This window comes from Hippopotamus amphibius, chromosome 5 (genome assembly GCF_030028045.1).
Source record: "Hippopotamus amphibius kiboko isolate mHipAmp2 chromosome 5, mHipAmp2.hap2, whole genome shotgun sequence".
Lineage (NCBI taxonomy): Eukaryota > Metazoa > Chordata > Mammalia > Artiodactyla > Hippopotamidae > Hippopotamus > Hippopotamus amphibius.
Genome location: NC_080190.1, coordinates 171,637,275 through 171,660,198, shown reverse-complemented (window position 1 = coordinate 171,660,198; position 22,924 = coordinate 171,637,275). Strand labels below are relative to the sequence as shown.

The window sequence follows — 22,924 nt, the reverse complement described above, 5'->3', positions numbered from 1 at the left end:
TTCTTTCTTTTTAAAGACCCCTGATTCTTTGGATTCTTGCACGGCTGCCAGATTGTCCTTCTCGGGCTTTGCATGTTGTTTTCCTCATTTATTCGTGAAAACTAGCATGGTGCATGGCAGACCCCTCCTGAGTACGTGGTGCCCTGAACAGACGGCCCAGCAGCTACGCTTTGATGGCCCACGAACTGAGCCAACAGGCAGAAACTCGCTCCTCTCATTCTGCTCATGTGTTTTTATGGGGGTTTTGTCTGCTGCCTTTATTAATATTGTTTTTCTTTTTTCCCTTTCTCTGATAAATTTCTTTAACTTGTCCTCACCTTCCGTTCGACAATAGCCGTGGAGGGTAAGCACATGGTATCTGTGTGTCTGTCCAGCTCTCTATCACACCCCGCTCTGCATGCCACTCTGGACCAGGAATCGGGAAGCCTGGGGAGGGCGCTTTTGCTTGGTTCGTCACCAAAGGCAGCGTTTGTATTTGCCCAAGAGTGAGACGTGAACATCTTTGCAGCGATGGAATGCTCCCATCCCTTTCTGTCTCAGGGCTCAGAGATGGGCACCTAGAATTTGAGCCTGAGCACTGGCAGCAGGTCCGTGAATGGCAACTACTGGGTGCTGTCATTAGTCTTCTCAGAGTAGACATGCACTGTCCTTTCTGTGCCTAGGGTGGCCAATTCAAACACACTGAAGGCTCCCCAGAGGCACTGCTGCAGCCTTCAGGGCTCAGGTTGTCTTGGATATCAGTTGTGGAAGTCCCTCTGTGCCCGGACCCTGGATGGGCACTTTTACATATGTTCCTTCGTTTTGCCTCCATTGCACCTGCGAGTGAGGGAGCAGCCCCCCCCCCCCACCCAGCAGCGCCCGCACGGCCCCCACTTCAGCAGCGTTCTGCACGCAGATGGTGTCTGTTTAAAGAAGACTTGCATTTGTTCACTTTTTATAGTCATAAGAGGAACACGTTTCCATTAGGAGGTTTGAAGGCACTAAGCTGAGCCACACAGGTTTTACTGCAAAATTCACACTAAACGGGAATTTTTAGTCTCCACGTAGAGCACTTTGCCCCTTAGCCAGACGTCTCCAAGTCCTCAGAGAGACGTAAAACATCTGGATTCTTCCTCCTTGGTGAATGATTTTGGGGGCATGGTGAATCACTTCTCTCAATGAACCTGGGGCTCAGTGTGATGTGTGTGATTCCATCTCATTTCCTTTAACTGGGCTCAAAGTTAGAAAAAAAATGTGCCTTATTTATTTATCAGTTGGATGAATTGCTTTACTGTCATCCTCAAACTGAATCATGTCCCCTAAGACAAGGTCAGGTCTGTGATGTGCTTTGATCTCTTCTAAAGACCCTTTCTAACCAAGCTGCAGTGCTATGCCACCACCTACTGGAGGATACAGAGATAACCGGCTTCTGTGTTGGCAGCTTCAGCCCCAGGAAATCAGCCCCCCTCCCACTGCCAACCTGGACCGGTCCAATGACAGGGTGTACGAGAACGTGACGGGCCTGGTGAGAGCGGTCATCGAGATGTCCAGCAAGATCCAGCCAGCCCCGCCGGAGGAGTACGTCCCCATGGTAAAGGTGAGTGCAGCCCTGTCGCGTGCAGCGAGAGATGTTCCCGTGCCCCTCAGGTCCGACCTGACGCTTCAGAGGGCCTGCCGCACACGGGGACCACTGGCGGTCCCGACCTTGACCCTGGAATGTCCTGGGCAACAGAGTCTGTCAGTAACTACTGCCCGTACGTGCGATCTGTGCAGAAGAACACTTGCAGTCTGATGCTGTGATGACTTAGGGGAGATAGCTGTGGTGGTAAAGCGCCAAGACAGATGGCGCCTAGAGACCCTGCTCTCGCTTCAGTTGGGCGTTTACTGAGAAGTGGAGCTGCTGAACCGTACGGTAGTCCTACTCCTCATTCTTGGAGGGCACAGCATACTGTTTCCACAGTGTCTGCATCAATTTACATTCCCACCAGCAGTGCACAAGGGTTCTAGTTTCTCTCCATCCTCACTAACACTTGCTATTTTCTGTTTTGTTTGTTTTTCGGTAGTAGCCATCCTAATGTGTGTGAGGTGGCATCTCACTGTGGTTTTGATTTGCATTTCCCTGCCGATTGGTGAGGCTGAAAATCTCTTCGTGTGCTTTTTGTGTGTTGGCCAGTTGTGTATCTTCTTTGCAGAAATGTCTGTTCAAGTCCTTCATCCATTTTTTAATAGTGTTGTTTGGTTTTTTGTAGTTGAGTTGCAGAGTTGAACACCCTTTTTAGTGTACCAACTAGCAGTCTCTAGGACAGCTTCTTCTAAACCATAAGTGTGAAATAGCGGCTTGGAAATTGTGATGTTTTGTGGAAAGCACAGTTAATCCACTCTGGTTTACTTTTTAGACTTTAATCCTGTAACAGTTATAACTGAAGTTCTTAAGGGTGAATTTGCATGAACCACAGACAGGTTTTTAAAGTGTACTAATAAACTCAGCAATATGCAAAAGCAGTCAGGATTTTGTACACAATAAGACTTTTTTATGGTCATTATATAGAAGCTGCTTTTTTAACTGTATTGCTTTGGCAAAATGACACTCTTTTTGTCTGTTGACCCAGTGTTGGTAACTGGCATGTCCTTAGTGGTCTTATTCATACTGCACCTAAGTCATCACATAGGTGACCTGTAAGAGCCACAGTGATAAACATTTCAGCTCTAACGTCATACCGTTTTTAATCACAGTTGGTCCCTTTAAGCTCCAGGTGGCAAGGGGAGGGCTGTTGTGCTCTGTGTACACAGTGGACAAAGGCCCAGGGTCAGAATGGCCTCCACACAGGCTGCCACCTGGTGTTCCCACGGGTGGCAGCGTTAGTATCCTTTCCGGCGGCCCTGCGAGGCTTTGGAAAGCACTGGGGAGAGAAGAGAGTCAGGGAGCACATGTGGCCCAGCACTGCCTTCCCCAGGTGTCTGCGCAGCTTTTCTTTTTTTTTTCTTTTTTTTTTTTTTTTTTTTGTGGCACACGGGCTTAGTTGCTCCGCGGCATGTGGGATCTTCCTGGAGCAGGGATCGAACCCGTGACCTCTGCATTGGCAGGCGGATTCTTAACCACTGCGCCACCTAGGAAGCCCCAGCTTTTCTAACATGAGCCTCCATTCCCCTGTTCCTCGGGCAGCAGGGCAGTGAGTATTCAGAGATTTGAATCTGGGGGAGATCGCCTCATAACTTAACAAGACCAGGCTCAGCAGTGTGAAAAAGAAATACAAAAATTTTCCTTTAAAAAAGAAAAGAAAAGAAATTTTCCCTAAAGTGGTGAAAAGGAAATGAAAAATCATGTAACTGGAAGAAAACACTGTCACTGCTGGCGTGAAACTTCTTGACGTGCATCCTAACACTGGCTGTGGTCCTGTCTGTTAGGAAGTCGGCCTGGCCCTGAGGACGCTGCTGGCCACCGTGGATGAGACCATCCCTGTCCTGCCCGCCAGCACCCACCGAGAGGTAGGGCCTCATCCAGAGGGCAGTGGGGCGGACGTGGGGGGCCACGGAGACCACTCTGCAGGGCGTGACCTTCCGGCCAGGCCCCGGGTCGGGGACTCTGGGGATCGGCCGTTCATCTTAGGGGCCACGTGGAGCGGCCAGCCACCGTGTCGCTGTGTGGGGTCCTGGCCTGAAGGACAGGCGTCCGTGAGGATGGGTGGGGAGCACAGGTGAGGGGCTGCTGCTGCCTTGGAGTCCCCCAGAGTGAGGACGGAGGCAGCAGAAATGCACCGAGAGAGGGATCCTGCCCTCCTTCCTCGAGTTCCTCTGGAAAAATGTGAGTTTGTAAGTGACCCTGGTTTTCCATTTACAGTAGCGATATAAAAATTCCTTTCAACTAGTAAATAGGTTTAGCATCGGGGTCTGTACCCAGCCCTGCTCTCGTCCCCCGCCTCACCCCCTCCAGCTCCCGTGTCCACTCTTCTGCTTCCTCTCTCAGGGCGTGTGGTCTGTCCTTCAGTGCGGCAGGCACTGTTTGTTTTTGTTTTCTTAGTTTTCATTTTGAAATGATTTGAAACTGACAGAAAAGTTTTGAGAACAGCACCAAGCATTTCCACGTACCCTTACCCCAGTTTTACTGCCTTGACCACTTGACCACGTTTGCGTTTTCTGTCTGCACGCACATTTACTTCCCCGGAACCACCTGGGAGCAGGTTGTGCATTTCACGCCCTCTTACTTTTAGTATCTCCACTTGTGTTTTCTAATAACGGGGCTGTTCTCTTCCTCTTCACGGTTACCATGCCCTGGAACATAACACTGGACAGCATGCTCATCTGGTCGGCAGGTCGTATGCTGGGTTCCCCAGTCGCCCCAGGAGTGCTTCTCCCTCTGGTTGGAGACAGCCTAGGGCTCACGTGGCCCCTGGCACCGCATGGTGCGTCTGTGCGCCTCTCTCCTGGGACAGCTCCTCAGCCCCTCGCTGTCCTCCGTGACAGAGCGTAGGCCCGCTGTGTTGCCGCGCCTCCCTGGCACAGAGCTGAGGGATGTTCTGTAAAAGCGCATTCTCACGCCTGCTCCCGCTCAGGCTGAGGTTTCACTTCTGCAGTGATGCTCCGTCCTTCTTGGGCGGTCACGTCTGAGGGCAGCACGTCCAGCAGGGTGTCTGGATGTGCGGGGCAGTCGGGCACGGCTCCCGCGGCTGGTCTCCTGTAAGTGGCATCAGTTCACCTGCACGACACCACTGAAGTCATCTTGGAAGATGCCTTTGACTCTTGTCACCATGTAACTTTATATTTCTCTTGTTAGGGCATTAGCTAGCTTATCTGCTTTAATAGAAATGTCATGGGTTTTCCACGGTGGGCAAGGACTTTGTCCCAAAGTGAAGAAGCTCCAGGTGCCAGAGGCAAGTAAATGGTGCCCTAACGGAAGGATATTGTGGCAGGACCATTTCTAACTTCCTACTTTAGCAGGTGAGCCTGAAAGGACTGCTCTGTGTCCCTGGCTCCTCTGCACACAGTGCGCTCCTTCCTGTGCTCCTGTTCCTCCTCCCACCCTCCGGCTCCAGCTGTCCCTCAGCTCTCTCCTGCACCCGCCCAGGGGTCCCCGGAGGCCATTCCCCCGCCCCCCAAGTCCTGACCCCTTGGCGAGACCCCTGGAGTTTCAGAGCCTCTCTCCTGGTGGCCTCGCCCGCCCCACCCCCCAGGTCTTCTCTGCTGCCCCCACTTGTGTTTTACAGATGCCTGTTCTCCTTGGCGGGCCTCCCCACGCCCGTAGCTCCAGATGTTTGAGGCCCCCGCCCTCTGTGCAGGGCACCAGCTCTCTGCGGGACGTCTGCCACTGTAGTGCATTCTGCTGGCAGGGCCAGTGTGCACTCACCACCCTGCCCGGCACGAGCCCCACATGCACGCACACACGTGCAGACAGCCTATGTCCCCCGCAGGCCTCATGTAGGGCCCTGCTCCTCCATCCTCACGACCACGTGCCCTCTTCCCTGAGGTATCACAGCAGCCTCTCAACTGCACACTCTGCCTCTGGGCTCTCCCCGCCCTCCCGTGCGCCTTCGGCACTGCCACCAGCGCCCTCTCTAGGTTATGTTATTCCTCTTCCTAAAATCCCTTAGGCCTCCCTGTTGCACATTCAGCAGGACCAAGGTGAGCGTGGGTGGCCTTCCGGGTGGAAGCCAGCCAGCTCATGCAGTCTCGGCCAGATGCAGGCAAGTTCTCCTCTGTGGAGTCTCTCTGCACGTCTCAAAGAGTGAACAGCTCCTCTCCAGGGCCATTTCTGTGGCATGATTTTCCAGTGTGTGGTATGCTTCTCCCACACTAGACTGAGCACAGACATGTCTGGGCTATTCTTGTGTCCACAACTCCGAGGGCCTTGTAAGTGCTCACTGATTGTTTAAAGAGCAAGTGGATAGATCATCGCTGGTTGAATATACAGGTCAGAGGGATCACGAGACACCTTCAAGGAGAGCTCTCTAACCCTGTGGTTCCTTCCGCCACCGCCGCCCCCACTTCCCACCTCTGATCCGTTTGCAAGGGTCTAGGGTTTACATCAAAGTGGGGCGAGTGTCTCATGAAATCCTTGAACCATCTCGTGTGTAGCAAAGGAAGGTCTTGGCGCAGATGCAGTAGAAAGCGTGTGGGCCTCGAGTGAAGACCAGGTGCTGTCTTGTTTAAGGGGAAGAAAGAAAGTTTCTTCTCCTGGAGGCACCTAGGAAAAGCACCTAAGAACGCCCGCCCCCAGTGCTAGCTGCCGGCGGCTCTCCTGACCCTCTTGTCCTTGCAGATTGAAATGGCCCAGAAGCTGCTGAACTCTGACCTGGGGGAGCTCATCAACAAGATGAAGCTGGCCCAGCAGTACGTCATGACCAGCCTGCAGCAGGAGTACAAGAAGCAGATGCTGACGGCCGCGCACGCCCTGGCCGTGGACGCCAAGAACCTGCTGGATGTCATCGACCAGGCCAGACTGAAGGCGCTGGGGCAGACGAGGCCACACTGAACGCGGGGCCTGCCCTCTGCCCTGTCCCCACCAGCAGCAAGGCTCTGCCCGGCCGGGTGCCGGCGCTCACGGCGCCAGCGTTCTGACTGACAGCTGGTTGAAAATCTCACATAAGTTTAACCGCATTTTGATTTGGGTTGTTTCTGTCTTGGTTCTTTAATCACGGTGTTCAGAGAAGTCCGGGATCCAAAGTGTGGCATTTTTCTGAGAATAAAAATTGTACGTGAGAAGCTTTTAACAAATCATGAAGAACAGATTTTGTTCACATCAGGATATGCTTTCGTGGAAGTGGCCAAGGCAGGGGTGCGGTGATTCCTGAACTGGCCAGGCTGCGCTTTGGAAGAAGAGAGGAGGAAGTGGAGGCTTCCAGGAAACCCAAGGGGCTGAGAATTCCTTTGCCAACTGCAGGCTTACTATCCAGACTGGAATTTTTGTTGTTAGAACACTCTTCAGTCGCGATATGCTAATACCACTTTACGAAGGAAGAATATAAAAGCTATATTTTGAAGACTTGAGTAATTTCAGAAAAAAAAACTACACCCCTCTCGTCTTTCCTGCCTTTTACTTTCATGTGGGTATGTGAAGCATTTGGTTGGAAACTAGCTGTAGAACACACTAAAAACTTTTGTCTTTTTTCACCAGAATAATGTGCCAGTTTTTTGTAGCGATGTTATTTCTCTTGGAAGCAGAAATGCTTTGTACCAGAGCACCTCCAAACTGCATTGAGAAGACGTTCTGGAACCATCCCTGTTTTCCATTTTTATATAATTTATAAAGAAAGATTAAAGCCATGTTGACTATTTTACAGCCACTGGAGTTAGCTAACCCTTCCTTGTGTCTGTCTTCCCAGGAGAGAATTGGGCAAAACAGAGATTTGGTTTCCTTTTGGGTGTCCAGTTTTACCATCCAGTCTGTTAAATAATTTTGAAAAATATGCCCTCCCTTTAGTTTGTTGGGGGATATAAATTATTCTCAGGAAGAATGTAATGAACTGTACAGTTACTTTGGCCTATTAAAAAGGTGTTACCAGTAAAGTGCTTGGTGTAATATCCTTTCTTTTGGTTCTGTTCCCTCAGATCCTTTGAAAACTTCTCAGGTGATTAGTCAGATAAAATAATGGACCGGTTCTTTGTTTTCTCCACAAGGCAAGGACACTGCTCAGAAGGACAGCCCAGCATAAGTTACCCTTTCCGTCGCAGTTCACAGTTAAGTGCAGAAACCGCACCAGCATGACACGCGGCCCGGAGGGCTTCCTTGCGCAGGCTCGGTGTCACGGCCACCCGCCCAGCCTCGGGGACCCGCCCTCTCAAGGGGACTGTCCACATGCCAGACCCCAGACCCACCATATCTCGCTAGAGGCCCTGGGCCGCAGGGCTGGGGTCTACAGCGTTGGGGACCCTGAAGGAGAGGGGCTGGGGCCCCGCCCCCAGTGGAGGGACTCGCGGGAATGTCTGCAGGTAGACGCACATCCCTGTGTGTGCAGGGTCCCTCCCCTCAGGGAGGTGGCGTCCTCTTCATCTGGAAGGACGGTCAGGATGTCGCCCTTCTCAGTTTCTCTCAGGCCCTTGAGTCTCCGCGTCTTCATCTGTTAAGATGGTGACCGTGAGGGTGAATGAAACGAGCCGGGTGAGCGGTGACGCGCTCCGCATGCTCTCGGGTGCGGCGGCGGGGCTGTGGGCCGTGGCCTCAGCGCGCGTCCTCTGCCTCATGATCTCACTTTCCCTCGAGGACCCGGAACTGCAGGTGAGTCTCGACACGTCCTGTGAGTCCAAAGGAAATCCATTCAGGCCGTGAGGACGGGTGGAGGCTGGCTCTCTGGCCCCCGGGGCCGTCGGGAGGGCCATCCCGTGACTCAGCCTCATCGCTCTTCAGACAGCAGCGCCCTAACGAGGCAGACCGTGCGCAGCATTTGACACCGGTCCACGTTGGGCAGGAGAAACAGTAAAGAAAGTAAATATGAGCCTGCTTGCAACCTCACCTTCTATCTTTCTCCAACTGTGTGTATTTTTAACGTATTTTAATTAAAGAGTAATTTATATAGAGGAAGGTGCACATAGATATTGAGCTTACTGAACTTTTCACAAAGGAATACATCCACGTCACTGACACTGAGACTCAGAAACAGGACAGCACCCGCACCCCGGAAGTCCTCCTTTCCTTTTATCAACATCACTGAGGTGTAATTCACACAGTGAGGACCCGCTGAAGGAAGAGCTGGGTGACTTTCCTCAGATGTGTACCTCCCGCTCCCCGTGGGTCCCCACGCGCACCGAGGCAGCTGCTGGCCTGGTCTCGCACCATAGATCTGGTCTTTCACTCAGTGATGTTTTGGAATATCCGTGTTGTTGCATCATCAGGGTTTGTCTTTCTTTATTTCTGATGATACTCCGTGGTCTGACCGTGCCACAGCCGGTTCACCTGTCACCTGTTGGTGGATGGGACATCTGAGTTTGTTTCATCCTGGTTATTGTGAATGAAGCCGCCATGGACACTTATGTGCAAATGCATGTGTTCCTGCTTCTCGAGGGCAGACAGCTGTGAGCACAGTTTCTGGAACTTATGGTAAGTGTTCAGCTTTATGAAGAACCACCAAACTGTTTTCCAATGTAGCTATACCATCTTACACTCCAGCCAGCAACACATAAGCCTGCCTGCTGCTCCGTGTTCTCACCAGTAATTGCTTGGTCAGTCTTTTACTATAATTTTAGACTTTCTAGTAGATATGTGTTCCATGTCATTTTAATTGTGTTTCTTAATGTTCATGATACTGAGCGTCTTTTCCTATACTTACTGGCCATTTGTGTGTCTTTCCTGGGAAGTGTCTGCTCAGATATTTTGCCCTGTTTAAAACTGGGCTGTTTGGGAATTCCCTGGCGGTCCGTTGGTTACGACTCCACACTTTCATTGCCGAGGGTGTGGATTCAGTCCCTGGTCAGGGAACTAAGATACCACACGCCATGTGGCGTGGTCCAAGTAAGTAAATAAATAAATTAATTTAATTGGGCTGTTTATCATTCTGTTACTGGGTGGAAGGAGTTCCCTCTGTGTCCTGGATACTAGTCTTTGTCAGATACTTGTTTGCACACGTTTTCTCCCAGTCTGGGGCATGGCTGTTCATTTTCTTAACCGTACCTCAGTGTGATTTTACCTTAAAAATTGGTGGAGGGATTCTTGTGATTGGAACTTCATTGGCTTCATAGGTCAGTTTGGGGAGAACAGATACCTTCAGAATATTGAGTCTTCAAAAACATGAACTTAATATATCTCTATTCCTTTATATCTTTAATTTCAGTAATATCTTGCTATTTTCAGTGTATATAAAGGTCTTAAACATCTTTTGTTAGCTGTTAGCTGCATTCCTGTTCCATGTTTTTGATGCTATTATGTTTTAAATTTTTCTCTTTTTTTAAATTTTAAAACTGGATTCTCATTTAATTGATCTCAAAAACCAAAAACATACATCAGTACACACATTCACACACACTTACCAAAGGAATATGGTGCCTCCTATCAAGCCCCTTGCTTGGTAAGTGCCTTATCATGCTAGGTACATGCTACATTGTATTATTGCAACTTAAATAATGTTAAAGAGCATATCAATTTATTTTCTTGCTCTGGAAACATTATAAAATAGATGCATTAATTATATTAGACCTTTATGAATTTAATCTTGACTACTTTTAGTAATCTTTCTTACAAAATGCATTCCTTGATTTAATTCTAAATGGATTCTATAATATTCCTGTATTAGCATTTGAATCATAGAGCTAAGTCACCTTCTGACGGAAGCGTGTCTCTTTGGCTGGCAGGTTTGACAAGGCGGAAGGGCTCCACAAATCAGATTCTATGCCATATTTTTGCATAAATCGAATAAACTAAATCCGCAGCTCTAAGAGTTTGACAGGAAAATATATTTAAAGAAGTAATAAAAACTTTCATCTTTAAAAACATTTTATTGTCAAAGGTATAAATGAATGAACAATACTTTATGCCCCGTAAACCTTGAGTTAAACTTAGCGCCTCTAAGTGAAAGAATATTAGACATTGATCTCAGGAAGTTACTTCTCTGCCCAGACCACGCCACCTTTGATGACTTGCGCTTTATAATGTCTTGAAGTTGCCGGTGTGAGTCATCTAACTTTGTTCTTTTTTCAGGATATTTTCTTTTTGGCTCTTCTAACTCGTTTGAGGGAATTCCAGTCCAGAGAAAGGACTCTGTGCTTTCACTGCCAAGGGCACCAGTTCAATCCCTGGTCAGGGAACTAAAAGCCATGCAGCCAAAAAAAAAAAAAATTGAAATCAGTTTGTCAGTTTTCCTTTTTACAAAAAGCCCCTTGGGGTTTCGAATCCGCTTTTGCTGTGTAACATCACTTGCTCACTTCACTGTGCATCTGTGCACCAGCTGGTGGTCTGCTGGCCCCGCTACACTCGGCCTGGAGGCTCCCAGTCACCCAGGGCCCAGGACAAGGACAGTTCCTTTCGGTGACCTGGGTGGGCCATGAGAAGGGGGCCAAGCCCCGGCTGAACCCCACAACCGCACGTTAAGTCCTCTTAGGGCAGCTCTGCCGACATCCTAGTGGCCTAAGCAAGTCACATGGTTGAGCCCAGCATCAGCGGAGCGAGAAATAAACTATTCCTGTGGGAGAAGGCGTGGGAGCCATGACCCTTGGTCAGTGATCAGATCCACTGTGCCTTTCTTGCAGACTCTGTTGGGGTCATAAAAGATACCTGAGAAAGCCAGGTGATTTCCAGCACGGGGCTTTCCTCCCCCTGCAGGCAGAGCTCGTTGAAGGGTCCGATCACCACTTGTGATTGTCGGGGGAGGTCACTGTGCAACTCGCACCTCGCCCAGGAGGGGTCGGAGCTGCCACTCCTGCCACCTCTGATGTGAACATGGCCCTCAGCACTGACATCTCCGGAAATGAGCCTTGTCTCAATCCGGCGAGCAGTCCTTCCCTGCTCCGTGAACTAATCAAAAAAGAAAGCCCCATTCGTTACTTTAAAAGATGCGTTTCCAAATGAACCTACTTACAAAGCAGAAATGGACTCACAGACTTAGAGAAGGAACTTACGGTTACCAGGGGGAAAGGTGAGGGGGAGGGATAGGGAGTTTGGGGTTGACATGTATGCACTGCTGTATTTAAAATGGGTAACCAACAAGGACCTACTGTACAGCAAGGGGAGCTCTGCTCAGTGTTACGTGGCAGCCTGGATGGGGGCAGCGTCTAGGGGAGAATGGATACGTGTATGTGTATGGCTGAGTTCCTTTGTTGTGCACCTGAAACTATCACAGCATCGTTAATCGACTATACTCCAACATACAGTAAAAAGTAATTTTAAAAAAGATGCATTTCCAACAGAAGTGCACTTTTCATGGCTAAGAACTATTCCTCCAAATGTGCCACATATTTGTATTTCTCTCAGTTGTGAATTGACAGTCATAATGGTAAACCCAGAAGAATTATTTTTAACACAGCCTCGCAGGAAATAAAACAAACTTCAAAATTTCAACTTGTATATACATTTTTTGTTGTAGAGGAGTATGTTGTAGAGTGATCCATAAGACTTTTAAATGTAAAAATATTACTTTAGGATAAATATCTGGAAGAATTGAAAGGAAAAGGTGATTTCCGTGGGTAACAGATGTGGAGTGTCTAAACATTAAAGAGGTTCATCATGTACTGCTTGCAGTGGGTCGTGTTGGTTATCAAATCGATATAGTATTTATATTCCATCTGGTTACATTTTAAAGTGATATGACAGTTTTATTTTTAAGTGTCAATATTTACAGTATGCCAGAAATTGTATTCTTTGTAGCTATTTAAACTTATGAAATATTTTAGGTGTCAACTTAATGTGTGAGGGAGATAAAACATATTTTAAACTACTTTAGGGATTATGTGAACAAAACTGGGGACCAGCAATGCCACATGCATCAGTGAACCTGACAGTCAGAAGCAACCAAGAGATCAGCTGTGGAACCCTTAGTGTGACAGCCTCTCCACGCCTGTCGGGAAGTGGCTGGTGTCAAGGTTTGGACCAAGCCACTTGGGTTCAAAGCCAGGCTCTGTGCTCACGGGCTGTGTGGTCCCCTGCCTGTTTCCCACCTGTAGCCTGAGGGTTGAATGAGGAAATACCTGTGTGGTGCCGAGAACAGGCACGTGGACTGGAGGGAGCTGACGATGCCAGTGTTCACGCTCCTGCACGATCCCAGGGGGCAGGAGGTTATTCCTCTCCGGGAGCCACACTCAGCTCTGCTTTTTCAGGAAACACAGAACGAGACCCTTGGCTTCTCAACTTGACAGCCCAATAGGAGGATGGAAGCAGCAGCCCCTCCAACCCCAGATGGATTCACATCGTCCTCTGCTGTGACGACACTGTACCCAAATGTGTCCCGGTTCTGATTGTCCTCTGCGTGCCTGGCCGTGGGGCAAGGGCAGGAGCTTGAAGCACGGGACCTCAGGTGGGTGTTGGGGCACCATTGCAGAGCACCCACTGACGTACCAGGCCCCACCATAGGAATGAGACGTGTAGCCTCACTACTGACCACACCCAGCCCAGGAGGTCCCAGCAGGTGCGGGGGGACACAGGACCCATTCCAGAGCAGTGAGGCTCCACCCACTACCTCTTCAGAGAAGTGAGGCCATCCAGCTTCGCCAAGATGATGTTTATGAGACAGAAACCCGAGCACGGCATAAACGCCAGCTTTCTTCCTGTCTTGGTCAACGTCCCTCGCGGGGTGCTATTCAGCAGTGGAGGTGACGTTCTAGGTGTGGGCAGAAGACAAGCATGTTGGTCTCTGACTTCCTCCAGTGTGAAAACCTAGGTTTACCTCTGGGTTCTCTTTTCCTAACGCCCCTCAGTCCAGGCTCAGGGCATCATGAGGACAAGTGATGAAGGCGGCCAGGGTGGCCTCGCACAAAGCAGTGGCGGAGGGTTGGGGGCTGTTCCCGAGGAGGGAGGCCTCACCAGCCGGTGTCTTTACCCCCACAAGCAACAGGGTGGCAGAAGAAGTTTTTCAAGAAGTGACAGAGTCTAACATGTTTTGAAGAGTGGCAACTAGACTAGAGTAGGGCAAGGGGAGCCAGTCGCAGCAGGTAGGGCAGGAGGCTGTGAGAGGAGAGAGCTGGGTGCTCTAAGGTGTTGAAGAGGTGATGTCAGTGGTCATGGTGGAGGGTTGGCAGGTGATGGAGCGGAACTTCTAACATAAAACATTTGGGGAGGGCTTCCTAGGTGGCGCAGTGGTTAAGAATCTGCCTGCCAATGCAGGGGACATGGGTTCGATCCCTGCTGCAGGAAGATCCCACATGCCGTGGAGCAACTAAGCCCGTGTGCCACAACTGTTGAGCCCATGTGCCTCAACTACTGAAGCCCACGTGTCTAGAGCCTGTGCTCCGCAACAAGCTAAACCACAGCGATGAGGAGCCCATGCATCACAACAAAGAGTAGCCCCTGCTCTCTGCAACTAGAGAAAGCCTGCATGCAACAATGAAGACCCAACACAGCCAATAAATACATACATAAATAAATTTGTTAAAAAGAAAAATTTAAAAAAAAATTGGGGGAGGGGCTTCAGTGGTTAAGAATCTGCCTGCCAATGCAGGGGACGTGGGTTCGAGCCCTGCTCCAGCAAGATTCCCACATGCTGTGGAGCAACTAAGCTCATGTGCCACAACTATTGAGCCTGCATTCTAGAGCCCGTGAGCCACAACTATTGAGCCTGTGTGCCACAACTACTGAAGCCTGCATGCCTAGAGCCCATGCTCTGCAACAAGAGAAGCCACTGCAATGAGGAGCCCACTCACTGCAACTAGAGAAAGCCTGTGTGCAGCAACGAAGACCCAACACAGCTAATAAACAAATATAATTAATTAATTAAAAAACAAATGAAAGAAAATAAAATAAATTTGAGGAATTCCTTGGTGGTCCAGTGGTTAAGACTCCTCGCTTTCACTGCCATGGCCTGGGTTTGATCCCTAGTTGGGGAACTAAGATCCCGAGAGTGGTGCCACGTGGCCAAAAAAAAGGATAAGGACTCTTTTTTTTTTTTATATATATAAATTTATTTTATTGGCTGCGTTGGGTCTTCGTTGCTGCACACGGGCTTTCTCTAGTTGCTGCGAGGTGGGGCTGCTCTTCATTGAGGTGCGCAGGCTCCTCATTGTAGTGGCTTCTCTTGTTGTGGAGCACGGGCCCTAGGTGTGTGGGCTTCAGTTGTTGCGGCACATGGGCTCAATAGTTGTGGCTCACGGGCTCTAGGGCACAGGCTCATTAGTTGTGGCGCACAGGCTTAGTTGCTCCGTGGCATGTGGAATCTTCCCAGGGCAGGGCTCGAACCCGTGTCCCCTGCATTGGCAGGTGGATTCTTTACCACAGCACCACCTAGGAAGTCCAGGACTCTTTTTTTTTTTTTTTTTTAATTGACATAATCAAAACACCATTATCATAGCTTTAAAAATTTAATAATTATCCCTTATATCCCTTATATCAAATATCCAGTCAGAATTCAGATTTTCCTAATAGTCTCATGATTTTTTTCTAGTTTTTAAAAAAATCAATTCCAGATAAGGGGCACACTTATGGTGTCTTCCAATGAACAGAAGTTCTTAATTTAATGAAGTCCAATTTTTCAGCTTTTTTCTTCACGGTAGTGTTCTTTTGCCTCATTTAAGGAATCTGTCCCTACCTCAAGGTCATGAAAACAGTCTCCTATGTTGTCTTATAAAGCTTTATTGTTTTACCTTTCACATTTAGCCCAGAATCGCCTGGAATCGAGTTGTGATGCATTTTCCCCACATAGATACCTCAGTGTCCCAGCACCTGAGAAAGCCCATCCTTCCCCCACTGCTCCGAGGTACCAGCTGCTTCATAAGTTGAGTGCCTGCATATGTGTGGTCATTTGCTGGCCTCTCTCTTCTCTCCTGTTGATCCCTGTCTGCTGAGACTGTCTTAATTCTAAGTCCTGATCTGGCAGAGCAAGCCCTGCCGCCTGCTGCTTCTCAAGAGGGTCTTGGCTATTTTTCCTGTGAGTTTCCATACAAATTGTAAAATAAGCTTGTCAAGTCCCATACGCTGCAACCACCCCACCAAAAGCAAGCAGACAAACAAACAAACCTATTGGGATTGCAGTGAATCTATAGATCAGTCTGGGGACCAGTGACCTCTTTACACTAGTGAGTCCAGGAACATGCTGTCTTCCTCCATTTATTTCGGTCTTATTAAATTTCTTGGTAATGTCTTACAGATTTGTTTTATAGATTTCTTTCTTTTTTTAAGACTTTTTTTTAATGTGGACCATTTTTAAAGTTCTTATTTGTTACAACATTGCTTTTTTTTTTTTTTTTAATGTTTTGGTTTTTTGGCCATGAGGCATGTGGGATCCTAGCTCCCTGACCAGAGATCAAACCCGCACCCCCTGCATTGGAAGGTGAAGTCCCAACCACTGGACCGCCAGGGGAGTCCTTGTTTTATAGACTTCTGATGTGTTTTGCACATCTTTTATTACATAGATTCCTAGATTTTTGATGTTTTACTCTGTTTACATTTAATTTTTAATTGTTTGTCACTAGTATATAGAATTATGGTTAATTTAAAAATACTGACCTTATAGCCAAAAACCTTGCTAAATGATAATTTATCAGTCGATTCTTTCAAAGAAACATCATGCTAGGTGACAAAAAATGGCAGTATAAAGAAGTTGTTGTGGAGAGTTAAAAACCAATACTTGTTTACACTTTACATGCTTTACTCCTTTGATAAATGGTACAATGTTTACTTAATGGTTTCTCCCTATATGAAAAATAGCTTTTATTTATTTCTTTTGACTCCAGGAAATGCTATAAGTTGCCTACACCACATCCACACTCACCCCCAAGAACTTCAGGGAACAGGTATTTGGATGAGTTTGTAACCTTGTAACATTGATCTTAGAGCGGAAACAAGTTCTCCATGGCGCTGGCCCCTGCTTGGTGGGGGAGGGGCTGGTCCTCACACTGTGCTCCAGAAACCTGGGCTGTCCTAAGGCTGGGACCAAGGGAGGCAAGGCCACCCACACCTTGCGGGGGAGACCCAGGGTCCTTCAAAGGGGAACAGGATCTTGAGTTAAGTTTAAGGGGTGTCAAGGAAGTGTATCAGCCTGAAAGGTAGTGTTCAACGCTCGTGTGAAAAATGCAGCAGTTTGAGGAGAAACACTTCATAAAACCGAAAAGGACTAATCCTTGTCTGGAGAAGCAGAAGGTGTAGCCAGTGTTCAGACAAGACAAGCTCACAAAGGAGGGAGTGTGACATGCATGTCCCTTGACCCCATCTCGCCTGGGTCCAGGTCATCAGGCCACAGAGGATGGTGGTGGCAGATCTGAAAGAGGCTCACCTCCAGGCTCTGTGAGGTGGATGGGGCTGAGAAGGGGTGGATGGACAGGGGTCTGGATGGCTCCTGTCCCACTGCCAACCCTCTCTTCTCTGGTTGGATGATGAGGCTGTCTTTTGGCTGCTTCTTACCCTCCTAATAAAGGCGGCAGTCGTGAGGATACAGTCTGCACAGTATACTTCGTTGCCTTCGGGATGTTATGGGTAAAGACACGTGCCATATGTTACCTGAATCACCGAGCAGCTCAGCTGCTAACTTAGTTCTTCCGGGAGAGCATGGCACCCCTGGGGTGTTTCAGCTCTTTTTTTTCAGACTACCAACAGTTTGCTTTCAATGGGTAATCCCATGAGATAGCCAAAGTGCACATTTCATATTTCAATGACAGATGAAGGAAACAAACAAACAAACAGGTGGGGCTTTCCCAGGGCACATCTGTTCCTGATATTTTTTTCTGACAGTCCCTGATGGTGGTGATGGAACGGTCTACTTGAGTACAGGTGTGTGGGGGTGGGGCGGGGAATGACAGAAACCCTCATGGGCGAACCTGAGGTCGGCCACACAGGTGAATCTCCTCACTCCTCACATAGCTTCAGAGGTAAGTGACCTTGGTTGGGAGGTTGGATTGTGTTGTAATTCCCTGGAAAGCAGTTTCAAGTGTCCTAGGAACTGTTTTTTAGAGATTTAAGCCTGGGACCTGACTTCTCCAGGCAGGAAAAAGACCTTTCTTGCAAGGTGCCTTGGGATTAATCTAATAATTCTGTCCTGGGGTGGGTGTAGGTATGTGTGTGTGTGTGTGTGTGTGTATGTATGTGTGTGTTTGCGGGGTGGGGTGGGGTTCCAGCATATGAGGGTGTTTTTAAATTATTATTATGAACCTATTTGCTTTGAGATAATTATATGTTTACATGCAGTTAAGTAAGAAATAAAATGGAGAGATCCTAGGTACCCTTTATCCAGTCTTCCCAATGGTAATGTCTTGCAAAACTACCATACAATATCACAATCAGGATATTAACATTGATAAAATCAAGATGCAGACCTTTTCTATCACCAGGAGGGTCCTTCGTGGCATCTTTTCATAACCCACCGTCTTCCCTCCCATCCACTCCCTTTCAGCCCCTGGCAACCACTAATTTGTTCTTCATTTCTATTATTTTGTCATTTCAGGAGTGGTATATAAATGCAGTCAAACAATATGTAACCTTTTGGAACTGGCTTTTTCGCACTGTGCATAATTCTTGAGAGTCATCCAAGTGGTTGTGTATTTCAGTAGTTGCTCCTTTTTACTGCTGAGGAGTGTTCCATGGTGTGGACCAACCACAGTTAATTTAACCATTCACCCTTTAAAGGACATTTGGGTTGTTTCCAGTTTTTGGTTATACAGATAAATCTGCGAAAAATATTCATGTACAGGTTTATGTGTAAACTTGAGTCATCACTTCTCTGGGAGAAATGCCCAGGAGTATGATTGCTGGGTCACGCGGTAGCTATACGTTTGGTTTTTAGAGAAACTGCCAACCTGTTTTCCCTAAAGGATGTACTGTTGGACTCCCTACCAGCAAAGCAGGAGTGATCCACTTCCTCCACATTCTCCTTCACTTCGTTGCTGTCACTGTTTTCCATTTTAGCCATCCTGATAGGTGCGTGTTGCTATCTTATTGTGGCTTGAATTTGCGTTTCTCTAACAATCAGTGATGCTGAACATCTTTTCATGTGCCTCTTTGCCATCAGCATCTTCTCTGCAGTGAAATGTCTCTCTGTGTCTGTTGCCCACGTGCTCAATGGACTGTTTACAATTGAGTTTTGAGAGTTTTTCTATATTCTAGATACTAGTCCTTTGTCAGATGTGTGGTATGCAGATATTTTCTCCTACTCTACAGCTTGTCCTTTTATGCTTTTAACAGAGGCTTTCACAGACCAAAAGCTTTAATTTTGATGAAGTCCAGGGCATCCACTTTTATTTTTATGAATTGTCCCTAAGAGCTGTTTGCCTAGCCCTAGAACCTAAAGATTTTCTATTGTTTAAAATTTTATTTACTTATTTTATTTTTGGCTGCGTTAGGTCTTCATTGCTGCATGTGGGCTTTCTCTAGTTGTGGAGAGCTGGGGCTACTCTTTGTCATGGTGCGCGGGCTTCTCAGTGCGGTGGCTTCTCTTGTTGCAGAGCACGGGCTCTAGGCGCACAGGCTTCAGTAGTTGCGACACGTGGGCTCAGTAGCTGTGGTTCATGGGTTCTAGAGCGCAGGCTCAGTAGTTGTGGCACACAGGCTTAGTTGCTCCATGGCATGTGGGATCTTTCCGGACCGCGGATCGAACCCGTGTCCCCTGCATTGGCAGGTGGATTCTCAACCACTACGCCACCAGGGAAGCCCATCTCCTATTATTTTTAAAGTTTTATAGCTTTATGTTTACACTTAAATTCTTTATCCATTTTGAGTTAATTTTTCAATGTCAGTGGCATCTTGGCTGTTCTTTTATTATATGGAGGAAAGAACACACCCTAGAGTCAACTGTGTCTCCTGGACAAAGATTAGATTGCCCCCCGCCCCGTGCACTTCCGTGTTCCAGTGGCTGACAGTCTCTGTGCACAGTGGTGTCTGCACCCCCGGTTGGTGCGAGGAGGTGGCCCTGGTTGCCTCCATATTTAGGATTCTCGACTTAGCCTCTGTTGAGTGCTGAAATGACAAAGTGATTTATGTATCCAGACTAAGTGGTTTCTATTTAATGTTGCGTTCAGTGAGAAGAAATTTCTTAGGAGTATAGTTTGTTCTTAATATGATAGAAGTCTTTGTCAACTCACAACCACACTCTTAAGTTTTTAATTAGGAAAAACAGCCAATATTTTTATTCAGAAAATATTAGAACCTTAGAGCTGGAAGGTATCAGAGAAGAGCTCTACCTCAGTGTTTCCCAAAGCGTGCTCCACGGAACCTGGAGGTACCCTGTGATAAAAGAGTTCTGTGGTAAAGTGGGCTGGGACAGGTTACGTACAGTGTGTTTCCCTCCTTCATCTTTGTAGAATCACAACTTTTTTTTTTTTTTTGCCACCTGCGCAGTAGGCGGGGATCTTAGTTCCCCAATCAGGGATTGAACCCATGCCCCCTACAGTGGAAGCATGGAGTCTTAACCACTGGACCGCCAGGGAAGTCCCTACTGTTAATACTAGTCTCTTAATACTGTGATATAGGCTCTGAGAAGGTCTGCAGCCAATAAATCTGTTTAGTGTTGTTTAACTCAATGCTTCCCAGTTTATTTGGCCTCCTAACTCCTTGTTTACCACATGCAGAACATGTTTTTAGGAACTGTTTTATTTCAGGGCTCACATTTTAGTCTTGAAGAGACAAAGGGCCCCCAACATTGAGCGTCTTGTGGGCCTGGTGGCCACAGCAGCGAGCTGTATGTTTTCCCGAGTGTCCTTTGCCTTTGCTGTGGGGTTACTGCTCTGGATCTGGTGCACCCAGCATGCAGACCTGGGGGGTCCTTGGCTGTGATGACAGCCCTGCAGGCTTAGCAGAGCAGAGGGATCCAAATACAGAGCAATGAATCGTATCAGAGAGAAGGACTGGGCCCCAGGAGACCTAGGAGTCCACCCTGCGTGGTCAACACCCCAGTGTTGGATGAAGGCCTGGAGGAACAGAGCAAGTGAACAGCTGGAGAAGGTTCTAGAGGCATTTCCTAGACAACCGAGTGGACTGGATTAAGTGGGTTAAGTGAACTCACTCCTTGGGGGAGAGGCACAAGGCAGATGGGTCTGGGCTTTTCTTCGGTGGGTGGTGAATGTTGGCCCTGCAGAGGACACGGGACAGAGCGGGTTGGGAGGAGGGGAGAGATGTACTGGCTTGATGTTGTGGGTCTGGAGCTCGCGGGGGGCCAGGCGGGCTCGCAAAAAAGGGGGCGGGGTTCCTCGACACCAGCGGTGGAGGCTGACGCCTCGTGCGCGAAGGAGGACCGAGCGCGGGGAGGGGAGGCTGGCTAGTGCGTTCTCTGCGGAGAAGCAATGCAGTGAAGCGCTAGGGAGACAGTATCTGGCTGGACAGTAGCTGGCAGGGAGCCCTTGCAACAAAGTTACCCAACTAGAGCAATCAAAGAAGCGGAAGGCGAGATGAAGGGAGGCAGCAGTCACAGCGCCTTCTGCGCGCCTTTTGAGGCTCGAGATTATGATAGCAGACAGCAGAGCCGTGAGGCCTCTCAGTGATTCAGTGATTTCGGGCAGAAAATAGTGCGGTGGGTGTGTGAGGGAGCCAGGCGGACACAGAGCAGCCCCGGGGGGTGGCGGATTCCTAAACAGGAAAGTGATAACATTTATGCCTATGATTTTAAAGTGTCTTTATGGTGAAATATAGCAAAGGTACAGAAAAGTATATTTTTTTAAAAAATGTGCAGCTTAAGAGGTTTGCAAAATGAACAGCTCTCTCATGGGAAGGGGGCTCGTGCCTCCAAAGCCTCAGGCCTCTGGGTAGTCAACAGCACCCCTACCCCCAGCAGTACCCACCCCTCATTCTCTTAGGTAACCACTTTTTTTGCTTCAGTGTTTTACTACTAAATGATGCATCCGTAAACAATGTAGTTCAATTTTGCCTGTTTTAGAACTTTTATCCATGGACTCCTGCAGTATGGCTCTAGCTTCTTTCACTCAACTTTGCACAGATTCATCCACGTTGTACTTGGATGAAGGGTGTTCATTTCCATGGCCAGATTCCACCTGATGAGTATACATGGCTCTAAGGCTGATGGACATCAGGGTGGGACCCCGACTTCCTGGGCTCCTAAGCACACATTTCAGCTGAGTAGCTGCCTAGGGTGAAGTGCAGATTTGTGTTCCCACAGGGTGAGTGTCAGGTGGAGAGGCGGTCCAGGCCTCCGTGAGGGTGGAGGTGGTGGACAGAAGACTAGAGAGGGATGGATGGGTGTCTCTGAGGCTGATGCCACGGGACCGACTCCTGCTCGTATCAATGACTTGGTGATGATCGAAGTCCTTTTAAGTTTCTCTCTGGAGAACAGGCTGGTTTTCCTGCATTTACTGAAGAATGTCCTTGAGGACCTCAGAGACTAGAAATAAACCTATTGGATGCTTGCAGGCAAGACTCCCATTCATCTTTGTACCATCCTAGGCCAAAGGAATACAGTTACTGGCACCCAGTGTGCAGATGATATCTGCTTATAGGATGAAGGAATGAGCAGGCAAATATGTTAAAAACATGAGCAATTTCGGATTGCGTCTCACCTTCTGGTTTCTAATTACCACCAATTGGGGAGAAAGGAGTTGACCTCTTGCTGGACTCCTTGGAAAAGCCTCCAAAAAACAGCTGGATCTGGGGGGACTTGATCCACGGAGGAGGATTTGGGTTGGAGGGAGAACGTTTCCGCACACATGAGGCAAATACAGAGATGCAGGAGGAGCATGAGGGGATCCGATGAGGGCCCCCGGTAAAGAAACTGGGGAGGCCCCGGGGGCTGGAACGGGGGGTTTTCCTCTGACCGGATCATTGATAGCAGCCAAAATTGACCAAAAACTGGAGTTCTTTACAAGGATTATCTGGGTTCTCGGCCGGGAGGTGGCGGTGTGGTAGTGCGCGAGAGCCGGGGCGCGTTCAAGTTCAAGCTCCGGGTCGGGAGGAACCTTCGCGACATTCGCGTTTCCTTAATAACTTAAGAAAGCCTGGCCGAGACGCCGCCGCGCCCGCACGGTGCCCGAGCGCGCCCGGCCCGGCGGCGGCTGAGCGCGGGGAAGGGGCCGGCCCGCCCGCGCGCGCCGGCGGCGGCGGCGGCGGCGGGGAAACGAGGGGTGTGTTTTCTTTTCTTTCTTCCCGGTCTCCGGGGGCAGCGCCGCGCGGCCCGCTCCGCCCAGTCGGAGGAGACGTCGCCCTTCTGAGTGGCTGCGAGGGCGCCCCGCCCCCGCCCCGCCCCCGCGGCGGGGCCTCGCGCCACCCGGGCCCGCCGCCCCGGATCCCCCGGCCCCCCCCCCGCCTCCCCGGCCCCCGCCTCCCGCCTCCCGCCTCCCCGCCGCCGCGCGCGGCCCGGCCCGGCCCCGCCCCGCCGCCCGCCCCCCCGCGCTCCTCCCGGCCCCCGCCCGCCCTCGCCCCTCCCCCGCCCGCCGGCCGCCTCCGCCCGCC

At 49.2% G+C, this 22,924-nt stretch overlaps 1 protein-coding gene across 7 annotated transcripts in view; it reads left to right on the top strand.

The window, feature by feature from the left end:
* The window catches only part of PTK2 (protein tyrosine kinase 2), a 235,689-nt gene extending 228,210 nt beyond the window's left edge, over window positions 1–7,479 (top strand). For all 7 annotated transcript variants that reach the window (XM_057735053.1, XM_057735052.1, XM_057735051.1 and 4 more), the window contains 3 exons: window positions 1,421–1,576; window positions 3,385–3,465; window positions 6,233–7,479. In XM_057735053.1, coding sequence (XP_057591036.1) covers window positions 1,421–1,576; window positions 3,385–3,465; window positions 6,233–6,445 — 450 coding nt within the window. In that variant the 3' untranslated portion in view covers window positions 6,446–7,479. The remainder of the gene's footprint in view (window positions 1–1,420; window positions 1,577–3,384; window positions 3,466–6,232) is intronic.
* Window positions 7,480–22,924: the final 15,445 nt, after the last annotated feature.